The sequence below is a fragment of the Wasmannia auropunctata genome, unplaced genomic scaffold (assembly GCF_000956235.1).
Source record: "Wasmannia auropunctata unplaced genomic scaffold, wasmannia.A_1.0 LD333485.1, whole genome shotgun sequence".
Classification (NCBI taxonomy): domain Eukaryota; kingdom Metazoa; phylum Arthropoda; class Insecta; order Hymenoptera; family Formicidae; genus Wasmannia; species Wasmannia auropunctata.
Genome location: NW_012029405.1, coordinates 67,248 through 88,129, shown reverse-complemented (window position 1 = coordinate 88,129; position 20,882 = coordinate 67,248). Strand labels below are relative to the sequence as shown.

The window sequence follows — 20,882 nt, the reverse complement described above, 5'->3', positions numbered from 1 at the left end:
AATCGATATCGTTTTAACACACTTTTGTTATTCTTTATCTTATCAAAATATCAGGAAAATTATCTTCCTCTCCACAATTAGGTTTTTGTTTGCGCTATATTTGCGTGCTAAAAATACATAATTTCAAGAAGTGTCATTTCGTCGGTCGGCTTTTGAGTCAACCGTTTGACGCAGCAACTGCCGCATGATTCAATCGAATGACTCGAGTCATCGATCCTTGTAGAGACCGTTCTTGTCGACGAGAAGCAATGCAAGCAGTGCCTGACATTCCCAGTAGAGCCTTCCTGGCGTCGACGCGCAGTTCGCAACGGCTCGCGTCCGACGGAAGTGATCGTTGACGCGGTCGCGTGCAGTATTTTGCGTCGTTCGACTGCGGAGGCGTGGAGCGCGTGCGATTTGGAACTGTGGGATGTTAATTGCCGCCGCGCGATGAGAACGTTCGAATTACCGTCGTGATTCGCGCCGCGCGAGGTTGACATGTCGAGGTCGGTGACACGTGCCGTCCAACGAATGTTGCGCACCGAGTGAGCGGACAATAACCCAAGAAGAATGCGAGAGACAATTCGCAGCGGCTTTCTCGCCGCGGTCGTCCTGTGTTCCTTGATTGGAACACGCGTCTCGGCCTCGCATTGTTATCCAGACTACTGTCAGAATTTGGTAAGTGTCACTTCGTTCCGATCATCTGTTTACTCCAAGTAAACAGACGAAGCTCCGAGTTATTTCGAAGTGTCTCTCACATCGACATCGTGTGTACAGGGTGTCCCGAGGATCATGTGCTTTTTTCGCACGTTGATTTGCAGATTAATTTATTAATCATTATAAACTTTATTATTAATTTCTCTCTTTCTCTCTCAAAGACACTTTTCTTATCATTTTATAACTAGAATTATTTTCTCTAATGTATAGCTTCAGATATTGTCATTATAGTTATCTTTGAAGTAACGTATATAATGTGTATAATAACAACAGGTTGTATTGTATATACAGGGTGTTCCTTTTCTTTCATATTATTTTTTAACAATAATTTTTGAAAATTAGATATGATTTTTTTTATAAGAAAATATCGATCATATCGATAATTTTCGAGTTATAAGAAAATGAAAAAGAAACTAACTGAATTGTTTGCCTGCTGCAAACTAAATTTTAGGGAGTCAAATTAATTGCAAAATTAAAAATTTATCAGCTAATTTTTAGGTAGAGTTGTTAATAAAATTCTAATTTTTGAAGTTTAATCACGAAAAAATATAATGCTAAAAATTTAAAAGTTGCTATCAGCCAAAAATTTCAAATTAATTAGATTCTGCGATTAAAAAATAATGGGCACGAGCCCAGTGGAACACCCTGTAACTCCCGTAAAAAAGGTTATATGGATACGATCAACGTTAACTTCAATTATCGTTTTACGTATGATTGTGGGCAGATATGTAGATAACAAGAATTGATAAATAATAAAATACTACTTTTTTTGCATTATGTAAGTGATTGATGATAAAAGCTGAATAAAAGTTTATATTTAGCTCTGTGTCATTCGATTGGTACAATCTTTTTCTTCGCCTTGAGTCGACTAATTATCACATGCAAACAAGCCAATTACAAGCCTTCTTACCCACACAATAAATTTATTTATTATTATTTTTTTTTAGACTCACCTGATACCAACACCGGGTTTCCAATGTATATTAACGCCAGTACAAAGAGGGGAAGGTAGGAAGACAATATAATTTGGGAAAATATCTCTCAGATTCATTAAATACCTCACGACTTTTCAGGTTGCGCAAAGCTAAAATTTGAGGATACCGGAAAATTATACAAGCGAGATGGCACCGCAATTTTCACATTACACGCGTATGTGAAAAATGACTTGAAAGAATCGGATGATTCCCAGAGGGTGACTGCGTTCAACTTATCGATTTCGGATGTCAATTTTCATAGTAAGGGACTGCTCTCTAGACATCAAGCGCTCGTGATATTTAACACGCGCTCAAAACAAGTATATCTTCAATATCTCTCGTTTTACCGTATACATTAAAGATTTGTTTGTGTCAAATCAGGGTTAATCACGCGTTATCAGAATATCATCAAGAACGACGAGAACGCGTGCAGGCACGTAGAGTTGTTACACGGGAACGCCAGCCATCCTACGCCCAAAGACTTTTACGTGTCGTGCCCGTTCTCCGACGCTTCGTACGAGGGCTATCCGTACTGTTTGGAGTATCTCGCGATCGGGAAGAATTTCGTGTACAGCAGAAAATACGTGTTCCACGTGCCGCAGCACGAACTTATCGGTGAGACTCTCGTTTATTCTCCCTTCGTCCCGCGACTTCGCGTTCCTCGTATAACGATTGTCCGCCAATTTCTTCCTGCAGAGGATAGCGCCCAGGTCCAGACGTTCACGCCCTTCGTGTACATCGATGTGTCGGATCCGTCGAACGCGGTGTTGTACATACAACCGCTCCCGCCGACGTACAACGTGACGGAGTACAAGGCGTGGCTGATTCACAACGACACGAAGTCAACGATCGCTACCGCGATCATCCCCGCGAACCGAGACCGCGGGCACGCGCGGCACAACTTCTCGGCGCCGGACGGCGTCTACTACGTCAATGTCGCGGCCTTGCATCCCGACTGCGGCGAGCACGGATGCGCGAACAGCACGTCGCCCTACATAGACATGAGTAAATTGCGATTTAACATTCGAAATTTTCTTGTCCCTTTTGTCCCCTTCTTTTTTTTCTCATTTCCTTATAATTTCTCACAGAACACGCGTCTCATCAACTGTTAATTATGATAATCAGCTTAATATGGATACCACCTGTACTACTGTACGCGCTGTACCACGTGTTTAAGCTCTATAGAAAGAGGGGTGAGAATTTTATAAATTTTTTTTCCTTCGTGAATATATCCGACTCGTTTGCTTCGATAAATAATTTTTTTTCCTTTTTTTTTTTATAAATATAGTCTTAAAGAGAATGGCGATGAAGCCGAACTGCTTGGTGGTGTACTCGCCGACGCATCCGTCGCACGTGAACGTAATGGCAGAGTTTACAAAATATCTGCGATACTGTCATATCAATGCCATGATCGACGTGTTTGACATTGCGGAAACCGCCAGTAAAGTGAGTAATCAAATCGATGATATAATATTACGGCGACTGCCCGTCGAAGGGATAAAGATACGCACAATTCGATTAGCACGAGCTTAATTGATTTATCAGGAAACGGTCGTATCTCGGCGCTTTAATAATACGTGATTTAATAACTGATTTAACTGGTAATAAAATTGATTTAATAATTTTATTTAATAATTTCTACGGACGCGACGTTCAACGGGAATTCAGAGATAATCGTGTAACGTGATCGCAGGATCCAGGACTCTGGTGCAATACCGCATTTCAAGCCGCGGATGTTGTGCTGGTAGCAACGTCCCCGCCGCCGACGTTCGCGAAGTCTGACGCGACGATCGTTTATCGAAACGTAGACAACCACCTGTTGCGACTGCTGAAGGAGAATTATCCGCGGAGAAACAAGAGGTACTACGCGATACACCTGCCGTACTGCAAGCCGGATCACATACCGGAGGAGGCGCGGCTCTTCAAGAAGTTTCGCATACCCGAGGATCTGACGAGGCTCGTAAAGAGGATTCACGGTATCGTATGCCTGGGATTCTACGGGTCGTCGAGCGAGGAGCTGCTGGAGAGCATCAGATTCGCTACGGCGAAGATATCCGAGGACGAGGCCGCCAGCGCGATGAAGAACACCGAGGAGACCGGTGAGTGGCGTTATCGCGGTCGATACTCGATTTTGTTGCCGTAGCAACACCTTGCTATCGCTTCATTCTCTTCCGCGCACAATTCCTATATCAGACGTGACTGATTGTTGTGCACGTTTTATTTTTTTTTTTCTTGTACTCGATGAAACCAGTATTTTATTACTATTGTATCAGTAATTTTATCTTAGGCATACTAAATTTTCTTTAGACGATTTGTTACCACCGATCGTCGTACGAGAGACTGCAAAATGTGATGCCGAACGACCAATCGAGATCCGTAGGCCCGGCACGCCGGACAGCGATGTCATACCTCAGTCTTTCACGACACGTATCGACGAGCTGAATCTACTTGGTGAGATTGACGAAGAGAAGACCTTCGTCGCTAATTCCACGAGAAACGATTGTGAATTTCGCATAGATAAGTTAAACTTGTGATTTTTTTTTATATGTGTATATGAATGATCCGTAGATTATTTTCTTATCATTTTCTTATCAATGGATTTTGTATGCGATTATACTTAATTAGAATAAAAGAATTTTCTATAAATTTCTTCGGTTTATCCGCCGCTTCTGCATCCTAAAACTCGTATATAAATATATATAACATTACATTGCAATTAGATAAAAAAATTCTCTTGTTATATATAATTATCATGATTTTTATTTTTTTAAATATAAAACAAAAACGTTAAAAAATTTTCACAATACCTGACTATAATAATATAGAATTTTTTTTCATCCTTATGCCTCTTTTTTCTTCTCAATTTTTAAATTATTTTTCTCCAACATTTTTTTTACTTTGAGAAAATGACCATTGCGACAGGAGGACAAGTGAATCAGGTAAAATTAGTAAGAGGAAATAACTCCATTTGGATACGTCTTTTATATGTTTTTGTGATATATTAGTTACAAGAAAATAATATGGCACAATATTAATCGGCTCGTAACGCGCGTGCTCCAAGTCGTTGTCGTTAATGCCCCGGAAAGAGTTTATTTAAAAAGGAAACAGGAAAACATCGAACGTGGTATACTAGTCGAAATCATACGCAGTCGTGTTTATAGAACCCGCACGACAAATAACTAGGCTAATCGTGGGTGGAATGTTGCATCTTATATACGTAAATACAAAAGGGACAATTGCGTTCCCAGTGAGGTACGGCGAAACACAGTCTTCTTCGGATATGACGTCGCGCCAACCGGAGCCCACACGCGCATACGCGTCTCGGTAAAAAATACTACTCTTACGCCTCGGTCGTGTCACCTCGATCTGCGTGCGATTTGCTGCTTCGTTGTGTCGGACACGCAAAAGCCACAAAAGCTATTACAGTGCGACAATAGAAAGTATATCTCGTCTCGAAAGGAAGCGTGACGATTAAGTTTGAAATTGAATTAAGGTGCCGTACAACTTCACAACCACGGATTTATCTATCAAGAAAGATTTGATGGAAGACCAAATCTGCAACTTCTCAAGTTAACGAACGGTTAATATCGCTCGTAAAAATACGCCTCGGGTGAAATTTTTAAAATTAACTGTGAAAACGTTTCTCACTTATTTGCACCATTTCAAGCTTGTACTTGTAACAGAAACCGCTAACGCTAGCTAGGAAACAACTTATGGCCCTTAGTTTGAGAAGCTTGGATGTTCTCAATGAGCAACTATTCTCAAACTTCATCACGATTGCGGTGGTGTGACGCACAGAAAATTTTTAAATGCTGAAAATACAATGATCCTTTTTTTAAAGAAATCGCACGAATGATTATAATGCGTAACTATTATTATTAATAGTATTAAAAGCGGCTTTACCAATAACGGACAACCGTATACGACTTTAAGTACATAAAAACGGCAAATTAATTATTAATTTATATTTGGTAATAGCAATCATTTTGCGCAATATAGTTTATTACTCCTAACTTCCTACGAGAGCGTTTTATTCGATCAAGAATTCTTTCAGAAATTCTTCCCGCGATATAATTGAAATCGCGACTTGTTCAACTCCACGGAGTTAATATTTGTTTTTACAAATGCAAATTTTCATTCGTCCAGCACATTAACATGTCATCTGTAAATTGCCATAAAAAAATGGCGCTTCTCATCCCCATGCGTATCATTCGCTTTCAATTGCTCTATCACACAGATTTTCTCTCTTTCTCTCACACTTCCTCCCCTTAAATAAATATTCTTCTCTTTCTCGCATAATTTGCGATCGACAATTGTTCCCTCAATCGGTTACCTTTACTTTCTTTCATCCGCCCCAAGACAACGAAAACTCGTCGAGATTCAGAAAACTGACGTGTTTTCTCATTTTGGATTTTTTTCTCATTTGTCAAATGTTAAACGTGAGATTATGATCAATTCGTCACGTTATTGTCAGTCTTATCGTCCATGCTCCCAAACACCAAGAGGTCCTCCGTCTCCATCTCTGACTTCTTCCCCTGCATGTCGATGTAAGACTGGGGACGTTCGTTGGGGGGTGTTCTCAGATCGTTCTCGCTGTTGCTGGTCACGCTGGTGTTCCTCAGCTTTATCGGGCTTTCGTAATGATTGGCGTTCAAGCTCGCGGGCCGTTCGTTTATGTAAGGCGACTTCATCATGGGTTCCTCGGGGAAGGACGCTATGGACGGCTGCCAGAACGCCTGCAGCTTGTCCACCTTGTCGCACTTGGTGACGGGCTCGGAGGATATTCGGCCGAGGTAGTTGAGGTCTGTCCTCAAAGTCCCGTTGACTTTCCCGTTGTCCACCTGATCGTTATCGGAACCTGCAAAAGATTTTTTTAACGAGAACTTTAAAAATAACTCGAAATTATTGCATATCGTATTATTTAAAATCGTTAAACGATCGATGATTATCGAATGGAGTCCAAAGAAGTGACATTTGAAAATAATTTGAAACCGTTCAAATCTCCAGAAATTTCTTTCCTGTAAATTAGTGATATTAAAAATAATTAAAAATATTAATGGTGACAGCAATCATTTATAGACGGCGGTATTTTAAATCGATTTATTTTACTTACCACTCGCGCTGTCCAGAGCCTGCAGAGACACAAAGTAGGCTTGATTATGGACGGTTCGTGGATTAAGATCGAGATACTCGACACCATCCTCGAGCATGCGTTCCCAGTAGCTGGTTAGCTCCTTGAACGACGGTCGCATGCTGGGCTCTTGATGCCAACAGGACACCATCAACTTATATCTGAAAAAATATCATTCATTACAATCGAATCGAAGATGTTTCCACAGAAGTTATAAAAGCTAGGAAATGACATTCTTCTTCCGCTTGCACGCTCGCGCGCGAGAGAGGATGTATACTTTTACGACGACGAGCTTTACGACGAGCTGAAATAGTTAACCTACTTTATTTTAACTACTGGCACTGCTCCAGCGCTTTTTCAAGGGTATAGGTTTGGCAATAGTTTAATTGAAAAGAGTGCGTTCACGTCACGTTCGAAGGTTCGATCCTTTTCTGTTTATTACTTTCCATTACATCACAGGTTTTACTACTACGTCATTAATTTAGTAATATATATACGCAGCGTGTGTGTACTGAGGTTGACTTCGCAGTACAGCGATCTAATCTTCACAGAAGATGAATGTTTCACATGTGATACGAAGTCACGCTACTGTAATCATGAACTCCCTGTGATAATTACGCACGAGTCTCTCCGTAATTATGAATATCGCATAAGTAACGGTTACACGCAGTCCTAGGCCCTTTGATTTTATCAGCGTTGGTTAGTCAGCTGAGTTAACTTTCAATTAGAACTCGGGAAAAGCTTAGTTCTAAAGAAACGTAAATTATAATTTTCTAAAAAGATAATTATGAGGAATAAGAATGCAGGAAGAAGGTAATAATATAAAGAATAATTTTTATATACAACAACAATAATGAAGAGAATTGAGTTATGTTGTATGACGGTATGTATGAAGACGAGTAGCAGAAACAATTTTCATGCAAGATATAATCATAAGAGGCGTATTTCATTTAATAAATGAAACTGGATTTCTCTTAAAGTGAGTTTAAGATTGATGATTCTTAAGATTAATGAATGTCAGATGCTGCAATCACTCAAGAGGATAAAGCGATTGTGTTAAGCACTTACAATTGTTGCGAGCAATTACACGGCCTCTCCATACGGTAGCCGGCCTTGAGTAGATTGTAGAGATTATGCACGTCCACTCCAGGATACGGGGAGGCTCCTAACGTGATCAACTCCCACAGGAGCACGCCGAAGCTCCAAACGTCCGATTTGCTGGTATACACATGGTCGGCCAGGGATTCCGGCGCCATCCATTTTACGGGCACTACGGGCACGAACCGTAAAACCTTGGATAACGCGAAGTAACAGCTAGTCGGGCTCGTGCGAGTCATTAAAGGTGTTTTTTCGCGTGAATCCCGCTCGAAAGAGTTACGACCGGCTTACCACGTCGTGGTTGAATTAGGATCGTTAGTATTAAACTTGCTAAAATATTGTTCGCGGCTCGCAATGTTGCACTTCTCAATGCTGAATTACGACACTTTTTGTTCCGATTAACTTATATTTATCCTTGTCATTAAATAAGATTACAATTCGTTAGATTTATTTGATATTTTTGCGTATATCTGTAAATTGTATTATTTATATTAATTATAACCCGCTCGTTATTGTAATACAATAAGTAATAATAATCAACAGCCAAAGACGAGCATATCAGTGGTGTTAAATATTTTATTCTTCAATTTTCTAACATAAACCGTAATGATCGTTTTACGTAATTGTTACGGTTTATGTTAGAAAATTAAAGAATAAGGTATTTAACACCACTGAATTGCTCGTATTTGGCCGTTGATTATTATTACTTATTGATCGTTTCACGTAATCGTTACGGTTTATGTTAGAAAATTGAAGAATAAAGTATTTAACACCACTGAATTGCTCGTATTTGGCCGTTGATTATTATTACTTATTGATCGTTTCACGTAATCGCTACGGTTTATGTTAGAAAATTGAAGAATAAAGTATTTAACACCGCTCGTTTTCGGTCGTTGATTGCATTATTTATGTTGATCTAAATAGTTTGATTTAAAATATGATGCTATAATTTGCTATGTTACACTTCAACGATGGGAAGATGTAACGAGAAGTCTGTAAGTTTCGAATTGGAGTGCAGATTATTAATTAGTGGTCTATCTTACCTCGTCCCTTGCTTCGCTTCAAATACGCATCGTCCTCGTATACATCACGAGTTAGACCAAAGTCCGAGATCTTGCAGACCTTGCCGGTCGCGAGCAAAACATTCCTCGCCGCGAGATCTCGATGCACCAACTGCAGTGCGGAGGAAACTTTGATTAATTGCTAATGACTTGACCGAATCGAGTTGCGAGACACTTCACGACTTTCGCGTTATCTTCCGGAGAATTGCAGGGAGAATTGCAATCGCACGCTCTTAAATTTCATTAACTAAGTTTCGAGGAAAGTCAATTTGAATACTCCCAGGATTCGGTTACCGATTTTCAATTTACTCTATTAAAATATTTTAAACACTAAATTAGATATTTTGTAAATAGTGAGTCTAATAATTTGGAAACAAAATTCTAGCTAATTTGACGGATACTTCGAAACGGCATTATCGTACCTTGATATCAGCGAGATACGCCATCCCTTTGCTTATTTGCCAGGCGAACGAGAGAATATCGCGCGGTGTTATGGTATAGTTCAATGCATTATCGCTGCACTGCGACTCCTCGCTGACGTTGATCGGCGAAGTGGAAAGCAGAGACGTCGGTGCGGGTGTTCTGCTCTCCGATTCCAAGTGCCGGCTGCGCCTCAGATAGTTACTGAAATTTCGTGTAAATTTATCCTATAAACCGCGAGGGTTAACCGAGAAATTGGTGGTCAATAATCCGTCCGTTCCTGAGAAACATGGATGGCGATGGATCGCCCGGCATGTGCATCGTATCCGCGGAAAAATTTAATTACCGGGAGCAACTGGTTTCGCAAAGGTTGTTGTACCGCCGCCGGCGCGCGGCGGTGGCGGGAATTCCACGCGGCGGAATTCCGCATCGCGGTAAATTCCTGGAGTTATTTCCGCGTTTGCAAGTCGGTCGCGTTGTGCAATGTCATTCATTTAGACATGTATATGGAAGCATTGTTGGCATAAATAGAAGATAAAACTGCTCGACTTGTGATGTTATCTCTCTCGACTATAACGGGATAATGAAAATACCGAACTACGAATACCAAGTATTATATTCACGCGCTATTTATTCTTTTTTTTTACACTTAACAAAAGAGAAAATTTTCCCTTTAACTTTCCGAAATAATACCTTTATCTAAGTCCGTTACCAGAGATTCTTCAAAGTATTATTTATCATGTACACTTATAGTTATGTACTTGTTATAAATTATATATAGTCATATATCTATTAAATATTTTAAAAATAGAAAATCTGTAAATATAAGAAATGATAAAATATACAAGAATCTCTAATTTAACCTTGTTGGAAGATTGCGTGTTTTTTATCACATGACAAAAGATAAAGCTATCTACACGTAAGTTAAAGCCACTTTCGACAGGCATGACGCATGAATCGCATCGATTCGCTTCCAGCTGACGTACTTAGCAGGACTTTTATCAATAAGGCCAGAAGTTCGTGAAACGGAAAGGTCATAAATAGCGATCAGGACAGCGACGGTCGAATATATATCACGGCGCGCACTTACCGTAAGGAGCCGAATTCGGCGAATTCGATGATGAGATAGACAGGCGCGCCCGGCGGTGTCGTGCAAGCGCCCAGCAGCCGAATCACGTTCGGATGCTGTGCCTCCTTCAGCAGCTGATATTCGGACAGCAGATCCGTCAGTTCGGAGGCACACGCGTCCTCCTTCAGGGTCTTCACCGCGACGGTCGTGGGACCGGGAATTCCGCCGATGTTCATAGCCTTGGCGCGCAAAACGCGCCCGAACTCGCCCTCGCCCAGCACCTGCTCGATCTTCAGGAGCGATCGTGGAAATTCCCACTTTGGATCCGGCTGAAATTCCACATGAAAATTCACAAATTAAACACGCTCGTAATCAATTTTATAATTTACCGCAAACTCGACTAACAACAACTTTAATTTCTTTTCTGGAAGTCGTAGAGTAATTTTTAATCATTGAGCTAATATTTCGATATTATCTTTAGACATTTATGCTTAGTAAGCTCGACCTATTTACATTTAAATTACACACGTAATGCTAGATTATTATTATCTTTGCTTAGTTTTGTTTTAAATTCCAATTTTCAGAATTTGTTTTCTTTGGAATGCGTGTAGAACAATTCGAGAAATCCCGAACACGAAGACGGCGTATGCGAGTACCGATTAATAAATCCTTTCGAGCTTGTTACGATAAGAGCTTTACTCTCTCTAATCCGGCGTTACGCCTCGACGGTACGTGTTTCCACGTTCGTGTCAGACGATATCTGTTCGGCATTACTTCGCACGAGTTGCTTAGTAAAGGACGCGAGCGGATACCCAATTAAACGACGGTTCAAGAATGATAATAGGATCACGTAACTAATGAGAAATACCTCCACAAATTAGCAGTCACTTTGAATTAGTATTATCCACGGAGAATTTTGTTACAAGATTGCCAAATAATTCATGTCCAATGATTATAGAGATTAATTTTAATCAATAAACGCGACATAAATCGTTGAAAAAGATCGTGCTTAAGAAATACGGCGAAATGGATATTTTATTATTTTCTTTACATTCCACTTTGTTTTGTAAAGAATTGATCTTAGGAGACTCTTCTCTCAGCAGTATGACAGAACTTTTTCGGAAAGGGATGCAATCCGATGCACTATCGATGTATAAATTTTGTAACGTGCCAATTCCGAGATATTCACAACAATATCACCGCGTTACTGTTGTCATCTCCGAAGAATTTTCTTCGAAGGATTCGCATCTATTTTTTATATGAAAGTGATGAAAACTCTCGAAGAGCGTATTGCTGTAAAATAACATGATTTTAGTTGCGGCCTTTTCAATTTAGCAATTTTAAAATGAGATTATTAAGTATATCATGTTTGTCGTAAACAAGAAGCTAATATGATTAGGCTTTATTGCGAATAAGCAATTTAGCAGACAAAGTTGTGTAGAGTCTATTTTAAGCGGGAGAATTAAATTGTTAATTGAAGCAGATTAATTTGCTCTCCGATCAGAGTCTAGTTATAAAATCATCTCTAGTCTAAAGTTTGATAACGAAATATATGATTTATATGACGTAAAAGTGCTCTCGATGAATTCGCGTGTACGTCACGAAAAGGTTTACCCGGTAAACCCACTGTTCACTGAGCCGCACACGTCATGTTAAAGTCGATCCGACTTCGTTTCGACTTTATTGAATAAAAGTGACTTTATCTCGCTAGTGTCGCTTCAGGAACACGCCTCGCAAAGAATAGAAATATCGTGAATTCTTTTCTCGCGGCTTTACTTGTCTTTTTTTCATTGATATTTTTATCGTGTTCTTTCATTCGATTGTGGACGCTCCAAGCAACGGAATGCACTTGCATACCTTTTTGTTTATCGTATTTTATTCAAAGAAAAACAGAAAAAAATTTTTGTAATAAGTATTATTTCCTTAATTAAAATTTTCAATATAAGAATTGATTACAAGAAAATACTGAACTGAATTATGCGTGTAACATGTACATTATATTAAATTTTATATTTTATATTTTATTAAATTTTATTATTTTACGAGATATGTTTGTTCCGCATTTTTCATTTGCATATTCCGAGCTTTTGTGGTATTTGAAGGAGATGCACCGAAATGTATTTGCATTCCGCTTTAAGGGATGAAAGAAAGAATTCAGTTGAAAAGTTCTTATTATTAACTAGACTTTTTTTTACGGAATAAGAAGATTTTAATTCAAGAAGATGTTGACAGTCCTCTGTGAAAAATTCTGGTGACCCTCATAACCCCAAGCAATGTTAATTACGTCAAACAATGTTAGGAATTGTTCCGAGATGCGGGAGATGCCGAGTCGAACTTTAATTTCGGTGTAACTCTCGAGGCAAATACGAGTGGTGCTAAAAAGTTTTCGCAATCGGGGGGGGGAGGAGGGGGGTGAGACGCAGACGTTAGATAAGATTCCTTTGCATATTGCGTTCGAAGTAAATTACAGAGCCGCTACGTGCCGAGGGCGGTATTCACGTGGCGCGAGAGGCGCGCATTGAAACACGCGATTGCCCGAGATATCGGAAAGTAACGATGTGAAGAACGACAAGATGAGAAACTGTCGGCTATTATACTTCTGAGAAATAATAAAACGCTGATGAGTTTCTTCCTTCCACATGATCCCTAATATAATTTGCAAAATTTGCAAAGTGCTACGTTCTCTCAAAGATATCCAAGACTCTTAGAAGACTTTAAAATTTTAGATTAAACCTTAAATTGAGGCAATCCTGATTTCTTATTGCCTCATCAGTAGTCAGCTCGAGCGTTACGTCCTTTTAAGAGCCTGGACCAAGGGAAATTCCTCCCCGAGAATACGCAACATCTACTTTGTGGAAATGCGTCTTCCGCGATTTAACGCGTTTCTAAGAGACGGGCGATCGAGCGCAAGCAACGTCATTACTAAATAAATATCCCGGGCGAACTTGAAGACTACCGAAGGTTGACCGAGTTTCCGAGTCGCGCTTAGATTCTGAGAACCGAAACCCTCTTGAAGTCTCCGCGCTACTCCGTGCGGAAAGCTGAAAGAGCTTACGCGCTTTAGCACGCCGCTTGCGGGATTACGGGGATGCACGCTAACACGCGAGCACGCACGTACAACGTATCACGTGCAGGCTGGCGACCGCGGCACGGAAAAGTCTGCGGATCGTGTGTTGCGCAGTTGTAGACACAGCTGTGGAAAGCGGGCGAGGGAATTTTTACGATTTTTCCTTCGCGTGAAGGAAAGTTATTAAAGAAATAAATAAAAGTATGAAATTTATTTTTCCTGTTATAAAATTTTCTCTCACGCAAAACTTTTTGGTGGGGATGAAGTTGTGATCGCTCCATTCGCACCGATATTGAGCAAACTGGTTTTATTAAATTTCATGATACACGTGAAAAAAAGTTAATAAAGGAAAAAGAGAAGCTTCTTGAATTCTTCTTGAATTCATATGTGAAAAAGTTTGACGATATATGATCCGTTCGTTTCGTTTCCCTTTTGGTACTTTTCTTCTTTTGTTTCAAGCGCAACAAATGCAGCTTCATAGGCAAACTTGTAGAAAAGTGAAACACTTTTATATTCATGAAATATAAAATATTAAATATCTATTAATTTAAAAAATAAATATTTTCAATATTAAATTATAATTTCTTTTTTAATATAAATGTTTGTTGAGTTATGTCGGAAGGTCTACTTGCAAACAGAATTGTAAAATTAATTTACTAGCTTAGAGAACGTGGCGCGATAATTTGAGCATAAGCGGCTTACGGAATAATTTTATTATTATTCAAGAACTATTAAAGAATGCCTTTTTCATCTCGCATCATTCGCTGGAAAGTGTGCCGGCTAGATAACACCGGTGTTAAAGTAATAAGAAAGTTTCTGCAACTTTGCAGACTCTATATCTTAGATAACGTCTATTCAAGAGTATAATATATCGGGGACCAAACTGTTATAATTTCAGTGACCTCGATATTGTTACAAACATGAAAGTATGTATCTTACCGATTGTCGTGCTTTTATCGTCACAAATAAATATTTATTTTATATTTTCTTCGCAAACGTAAATATACCTCTTTACTCTTATGATATGGAATAAAAATTTTATGACATACGAAAATCTTTCGACAAAATTATACCAATTGAAGATTTTTCAGTGCACGTATAAAGTAAGCCCATAAATATCAGGTTTATCTCATTCTTATGCTAAGTTCTTCCATTTCTAGTGGATAATATCAGTAAATATTCAGAACGAAGTAGAAGATTACTTACCGGGCATGTTTTGGGTAACAATAGGTGACGATTCGCCGCCGTGAACGTGTCCAGGCCGATCAAGAGACCATCGCCGCGATCGATGTAGTCGGAGGGCAAAATACCAATACCATTTGCCGCATCGTCCACCCTGTGTTTGCATTCCCGTCGAGCGCCCTTCGCCGCCATTCTGGAACGCAAAGCATCGCGATGCGGAAGACGAGCTATGTTGGCTCATGAAGCTATTTTGGTTTGTGGAGTGAAATAGGATAATTGGAGCTGGGCTAACTGTGCCGTTATCAATTATGGCAGTGTAAATTACTTTACCCTTTTATACAATAGTAATTATTACGATTATATAGAATTAAAATGTAAAACTGATATGTTTTTTTTTATAAAAAAAATAAAATACTAAAAAGAAATTGCAACAAGTATTTTACTATAAGATGAAGTACGTTTAATTTTTCTCCTTTTGTTTTGATCGTTTCGAGATGTATTAATGCAACTTAGCGGAAGTTACTCCATTGTGGTCACCAGTTACTCTGAGAGAGGAATTCTGTTAGACATTGACCTAAATTCGAAAGTTTAGATAGCTTGCACACTTGCGAGGTTGAATTGCATATACAAGAGATATGCTAGCGTTCATAATACCTCTCGCCAATTTGATAAAAATTTACTTGGCGGAAGTTGAATATCAAATTTTCAAACATATTCGATTTGGTTTTCTTTCAGTTTAAAATTGTTGTAGAAAAAAAAATGATGAAAACGCGTACTCTGACATAAAATAACCAAATAGAATATATTTAAAATTCATAAAAGGAATAAAAATAAAGGTAACCGATTGCAAAGCTGCGAACGTAAAAAAAAAACGTGCTATCGCAACGTGCATATCATTGAAACTTTCGCAATTCCACTCGTTGTGAGAAACTTTCGAGTTCAACTTTACTTCTGGACAAGTTAAACAAATATATTCTTTCCTTTCGTGAAAAATTCTCTCGATTTGTATTCCTGCAATGAATTCTTTGATATGCGCCAAAAAGTTATAAAACTTCAAAGTAAAACTTAAAATCTAGTTTTATATATAGAATATATATATAAAATGTGAAGGAAGATATATCGGATTGCGGATTTTAAAACGCAATAAACTAATCTTGCAGATAACAATCAAAATCTTATGGATTATCACATTGTGCTATCTGCGCTTTACTTCTAGGAATGACGCTTCGACATTTTGTACTTTGATATTAATAAATATATATGTATATGCATTAATTTTCACATTTTCGTTTTATATCTGATGTAAGTTTTACAACTTCAGAAAGTTGTCCGAGGTTAAATAAACCACGTATAAATCCCAGTTACTACAAGTAATGCCATTAATTCCTTGTAAACATAAGATTCAAGCTGATAAGCTCTGCACAAACCACTGGTCCAGAAGCAATTCACCAAATCCTTTTAAGATCCGTGCGGACGAAAAGACTTGTAATAAGATATTGTCACGTTCTACTATAATCTTATATCGTGATAGTATTACAAGTTTCTCCAAGCAACTTTAATAGCTCTTAATTCTTTTATATGCTATTTTAACTTTAACCTACCAATAAATAATGTGACATATATACACATATAATATATATATATATATCTGTCTCTATATATATATCAGTATTATGTATAATAAATTTATTCATACTTATATTTTGTTTTTGTAAAAGAAAGCTTGTCAAAAGTTATGTGCTGAAGAAGACTTACTTAAAATATTTTTTACAATGCTGTATACAATTTCGAAATCGCATTAACAAATAATTATGTCATCTCGTGTAATTAATTTTTTTGGCCAGTTACCTATATCTCCACGTTATGAATGACCCCACAATCACGATCAACACGAACAAACTAGCCCCAATGACACCCATCATGCACGTGGGGCCGCACGGTCCGTTGGACGCTGCAAAAGCGTAAAAGGACAAAGGTTAACACTGCTCGATAGAGTAAAAAACAGGCAGTGTAATGTAAAATCGCAATATTAAGAGAAAAGATCATATAAATTTTATTTTTTCAATCAAAAGCATTCAAAGTGGAATGTTTGGATAACTTTGATTGAAATATTTCGTAGTTTTTAATTTCGAAATTCAGTGCTTCTATAAATATTTATGCAACAATTACGCTTAGGCTGTTAATGGCTCTTCTCCGCGATTTGATATCGTCTGGCACACAATATAATTTCTATATACGAAAGAGAAAAGGACGAATAGATGCGATGACCGACCTTTGCGCGCGCCCGACACGACAGCATCGTTTCCCTGATTACGTAATTTTCCGGTGGCCAGTCGTTCCTCCCTTGTCGTTCCGGGCACGTCATTTCCTTGATGCAAAAAGGAGTCGACCCCGCAGGTGCATTTCAGTAGATCGTTGCAGGTGCAGGTATTCAGGCCGCTCTTTATGCCGCGGCCGTTGCTGTTCATGTGTGCGAGAAGAACGTCAGCTAAAAACGCGAATACAACCAGTCTCAGATCGATCGAGTGCCTCTTGGGGACGAGTATAGTAAATCCTTCTTCAATAGCCCTTTAAAGCCCTTTCGACGGAACACTACTACGACAACGCGAAATCCTTTTAAATAGAAGGCTTTTGAACGAAAAGAACCGAAAGTATCTGTGTCACGACTGAAGATCTAAAACACGACCCTATATATATATGCTTGTATTTTTTCTACATACATCTAAAAGAGAGCTTTTTAAAAAGAATTTTTCTCTTTTTTTTATAAAAATGCTTTAATTGTCGTAAATAATTTGCTACTCGATCCATTTTTAACAACACAACTTTTAGTTTAAAAACGTTTTAAAAACATTTAGAAATTTAAAAAATTTGAATTTTGTCCTTTTAAAAAATTTTTTCTTTTTTTTCTTTTATAAAACGCTTCAATTGTCGTAAATAATTTGCTATTTGATCATTTATTTTTCAGTGATAAAGTGATGAAAGTGACAGTGACATTTTAACACGCGGCTGGTTTTACTGCACTAATCCGATCGACGAAACAATAGATACGACTCACATTCGCAGTCTTGCGGACATATGTGCGGATTGCTGCGCTCCAGTTCGTCGCATTCGTTGTCCGGGCAGTACGACAAATTCGGAGAACAAGTTGAATAATATTCCGACATTTGAGAAGCGTTGTTGCTCCTCCAAACGCATCGACCGATGAAACTGCCTTTGCTGCACATAAATCCATTATTAAAGCCCTCTTATAATTACACATAATACTGAAAGGGGGGTTTACATAAAGTGTTACAAGCTACTTTCTCAGAATTATTAGGAGCTTCCATTATACGGATCATACTGTATTAAGCGATAAGAAGAAGATTTTAACAAATTTATTCTTAGGCATAAATTTAATCCTAAATCGATCCGACTAAAATAAATTTAATATTTCTTTAAAAAGTATCCTTTATTCAGAAGAGTGAAATATGTAAATTTAATTTGGTAAAAATTAACTGGGGAAAAAAGATTATATAAAATATAGATAAGGAAAAATTTTGTAGTAAATAGATTAAATATTGAAAAAAGTATATTTTTTTAAACAATTTTAATAATAAACGACAATTCTTTCAATACTAAATTAGCATCTTTAATACAGGGAACAAATCAAAATACGGAAGAGAATAATCGTTATTATTATTAACAAAGCAAAAGGAATGATAAAAAAATTAAACCGTCGATTAACATCTTTTACCTTATTACACCAGAAAACGATAATCATCAAGAGGGACACGGAAAGCGAGTCAAGTGGAACCTAATGGAGAAGCCATAAACCTGGACGCGCTATCATCCGAAATAGTCGTTACGATGAAATCGTGCCCAGTGCCACGTGAAGTTCTTCCGAGAAAAAGAACGAAAGTAATGACCTAGCCTCCCCATTTATTTCTTTGTGGAAAATCACCGTCAATTCCGAAACACAATGATAGCGCGGATGTTCAATAGCAAATAGATTTGCTGTGTATAAAGGATCGCCATCGCGATCAATAGTATTTTTCAAACAATGGCTATTGTATCTATTATTTGGAAACCTATTAATTGCGTAATGACCTAAATATGCTTTAACAATTTTCCTTGAGCAATGTAGATGTTATTTTAAACTTTTTATAAAGTGCAAGTATAGTCTTTTTGAATGCACAGTAGCATTTGTAAAATTTGTGATACGTAGAAACAAGTGGGATTATGCGCCATTTTCCAGTGGTGTAATTATAAAGTAAGATATGCAACATTTGTGGAACGCGAGCTAGGTCTCTATGGAATGCGCTTCTGTTGTTAAACTCACTAGTAATGGATTTACACCGCTTGGAAATTAAAGGGAACGTTCCTGTCGCGTAAAATAAGAAAAATTGCTCAACAAAAGTTCTGCAGACGTGATAATCTACAAATGACGAACAATTAAAATGAATTGTAATATAACGATAATAATCCTAATAATAATTAACGTTATAGGATCTACTATAATTGCTATTTTGTCTCGTATATAATCACGATTCGATCGTTCTAACAGTGACTATTATATTTACAAAAGAAAATTATAAATTACTTCAATCGTTCGTTGTTACATTGGATCTTTGAAACAAAATTCCTAGTAAGGGCTTTCGCAGAATTTGTCGTCCGAAAGGATTATGATTGCTCAAGGGGAGTCGTTCAGTTTGTGGGAAAATAGATGATACATACCTGAGAACTCCGCTGCCGATTCCGCAGGACTTCTCGCATTCCTCGCGCGTTTCCGCATTCGCGCATGAGCGCTTCTCTTGAGCCGATTGTCCGCACGGGACAATCTTCGTTACGTTGACTAGATTCACTCGCAGCGTCTTGAGCATCGCGGTACCATCTGCTCTGATCCATTTTAATTTCAGTCTGGTGAACAGATCGATATACCGTATTATGCTCGTGCGACAAGAAGGTTTGGTCTGGATGGGGAAAGTGTCGATACTCATCGACCTAACGTGATCGAGACGCAAGACATAAATCTTCTCACGCCAATAGACTCATTATTTTTCGGGCTTATAATTTTGCGGCGTCCAATTAAATTAATTTCAAAATCCTGACTCACAGCAAATATATTCCTAAAGCAATAAGAAACAAATAGAAATTTTTAAATATATAAGGCATTATATTTTTTTGTTATTAAATTATCGATTTTTCAGTAAAAATATCTGAAAGATTATTTCTGACAAGAATACGAATATAATACAGGTATTTATAAATCGTGAAAAATCGTTGTTTAGGTCGTGCTCGCGTGTCTGGTTAAGTACTTGGAGATCTAATTTGTTTTGAAGTAGGTATCTGGCACGTTTCAATATATAATTATTATAACTTTGTTAAATATAGGAAATCGATCAACGGAAGGTATTGTAATTGCATTTATGTTCTGCAGATCAGAAACACAGTTGCGAACGTTAATAACATTTCGCTCTTCCTGCACAGAAATGGCTATCTGACTGCAGGTAATAATTCACTCGCGCACGACATTGGGTCATTTACAGGAGACGAACGGACTTACTGAACGGGACTGGGCTCGAATTGTAGCTTAGTTTCATCGGCGACGTAAATGATGCCGTCATGTTCGGTGACGTTGAATGCACTCGAACCGTTCAAGACGAAAGTAATCGAAGAATGCGGCTTCTCGATAGGTTTCGCCACGCGTAGATATTTGGGCGAAATCCGGGCTATCTTCACATTCGTCGGATACGAGACCGTCGCGACAGTTGGCGGTGCTGAGGTCGCTAAAGATTGGTGTACCGGTCCCGAGAAAGTTATGCTGATATTCACCTAAATAAAAGAAAATATGAATTATTGTTAATCCTGACGTTCAAATAAAATTTTAAAGGGAGAAAAATTACTTGTTATCGCATTATTTTTATACTCGTGTATTATAATTATTTTTACTTTTTATAGTTATTACGCGTTTCTACTAAATTGACTTACTTGTTATCTCATTTTTTTTATCAAACTTTTTATAATGCTATTGTGCGAGTATTGATTGTTTAAAATGTTCTTTTAATGATGTAGAAATACTCGTGTAGCTGGAAGCTTTTCTTGTAGTAGGAGCTTACATAATGATTAATGATGGAGGAAGGATTGGCTTGTTCACAGAGTGAGAATCTTAAAAACGAACGAGAAGAAATATTATTGCTTTGAAATA

General features: G+C 38.1%; 2 protein-coding genes across 2 annotated transcripts in view; one reads left to right on the top strand and one right to left on the bottom strand.

Annotated features, from left to right (window-relative positions):
- Window positions 1-60: 60 nt before the first annotated feature.
- Window positions 61-4,316, top strand: LOC105459973. The gene is made up of 9 exons (XM_011706374.1): window positions 61-657; window positions 1,644-1,704; window positions 1,770-1,931; window positions 2,052-2,285; window positions 2,367-2,675; window positions 2,759-2,863; window positions 2,959-3,116; window positions 3,364-3,769; window positions 3,978-4,316. The coding sequence occupies exons 1-9, from the start codon at window positions 550-552 to the stop codon at window positions 4,202-4,204; spliced, it is 1,770 nt and encodes a 589-aa protein (XP_011704676.1). The 5' UTR covers window positions 61-549; the 3' UTR covers window positions 4,205-4,316.
- Window positions 4,317-5,891: 1,575 nt separating this feature from the next.
- The window catches only part of LOC105459972 (proto-oncogene tyrosine-protein kinase receptor Ret), a 54,006-nt gene continuing 39,015 nt past the window's right edge, over window positions 5,892-20,882 (bottom strand). The window contains exons 9-20 of the mRNA XM_011706372.1: window positions 20,241-20,509; window positions 19,412-19,594; window positions 17,754-17,914; window positions 16,971-17,186; window positions 16,547-16,649; window positions 14,723-14,891; window positions 10,471-10,778; window positions 9,383-9,584; window positions 8,943-9,072; window positions 7,870-8,071; window positions 6,784-6,962; window positions 5,892-6,528 (exon numbers count right to left, since the gene is read on the bottom strand). Of these exons, the coding sequence (XP_011704674.1) occupies window positions 6,122-6,528; window positions 6,784-6,962; window positions 7,870-8,071; window positions 8,943-9,072; window positions 9,383-9,584; window positions 10,471-10,778; window positions 14,723-14,891; window positions 16,547-16,649; window positions 16,971-17,186; window positions 17,754-17,914; window positions 19,412-19,594; window positions 20,241-20,509 (2,529 nt within the window). The 3' untranslated portion in view covers window positions 5,892-6,121. The remainder of the gene's footprint in view (window positions 6,529-6,783; window positions 6,963-7,869; window positions 8,072-8,942; window positions 9,073-9,382; window positions 9,585-10,470; window positions 10,779-14,722; window positions 14,892-16,546; window positions 16,650-16,970; window positions 17,187-17,753; window positions 17,915-19,411; window positions 19,595-20,240; window positions 20,510-20,882) is intronic.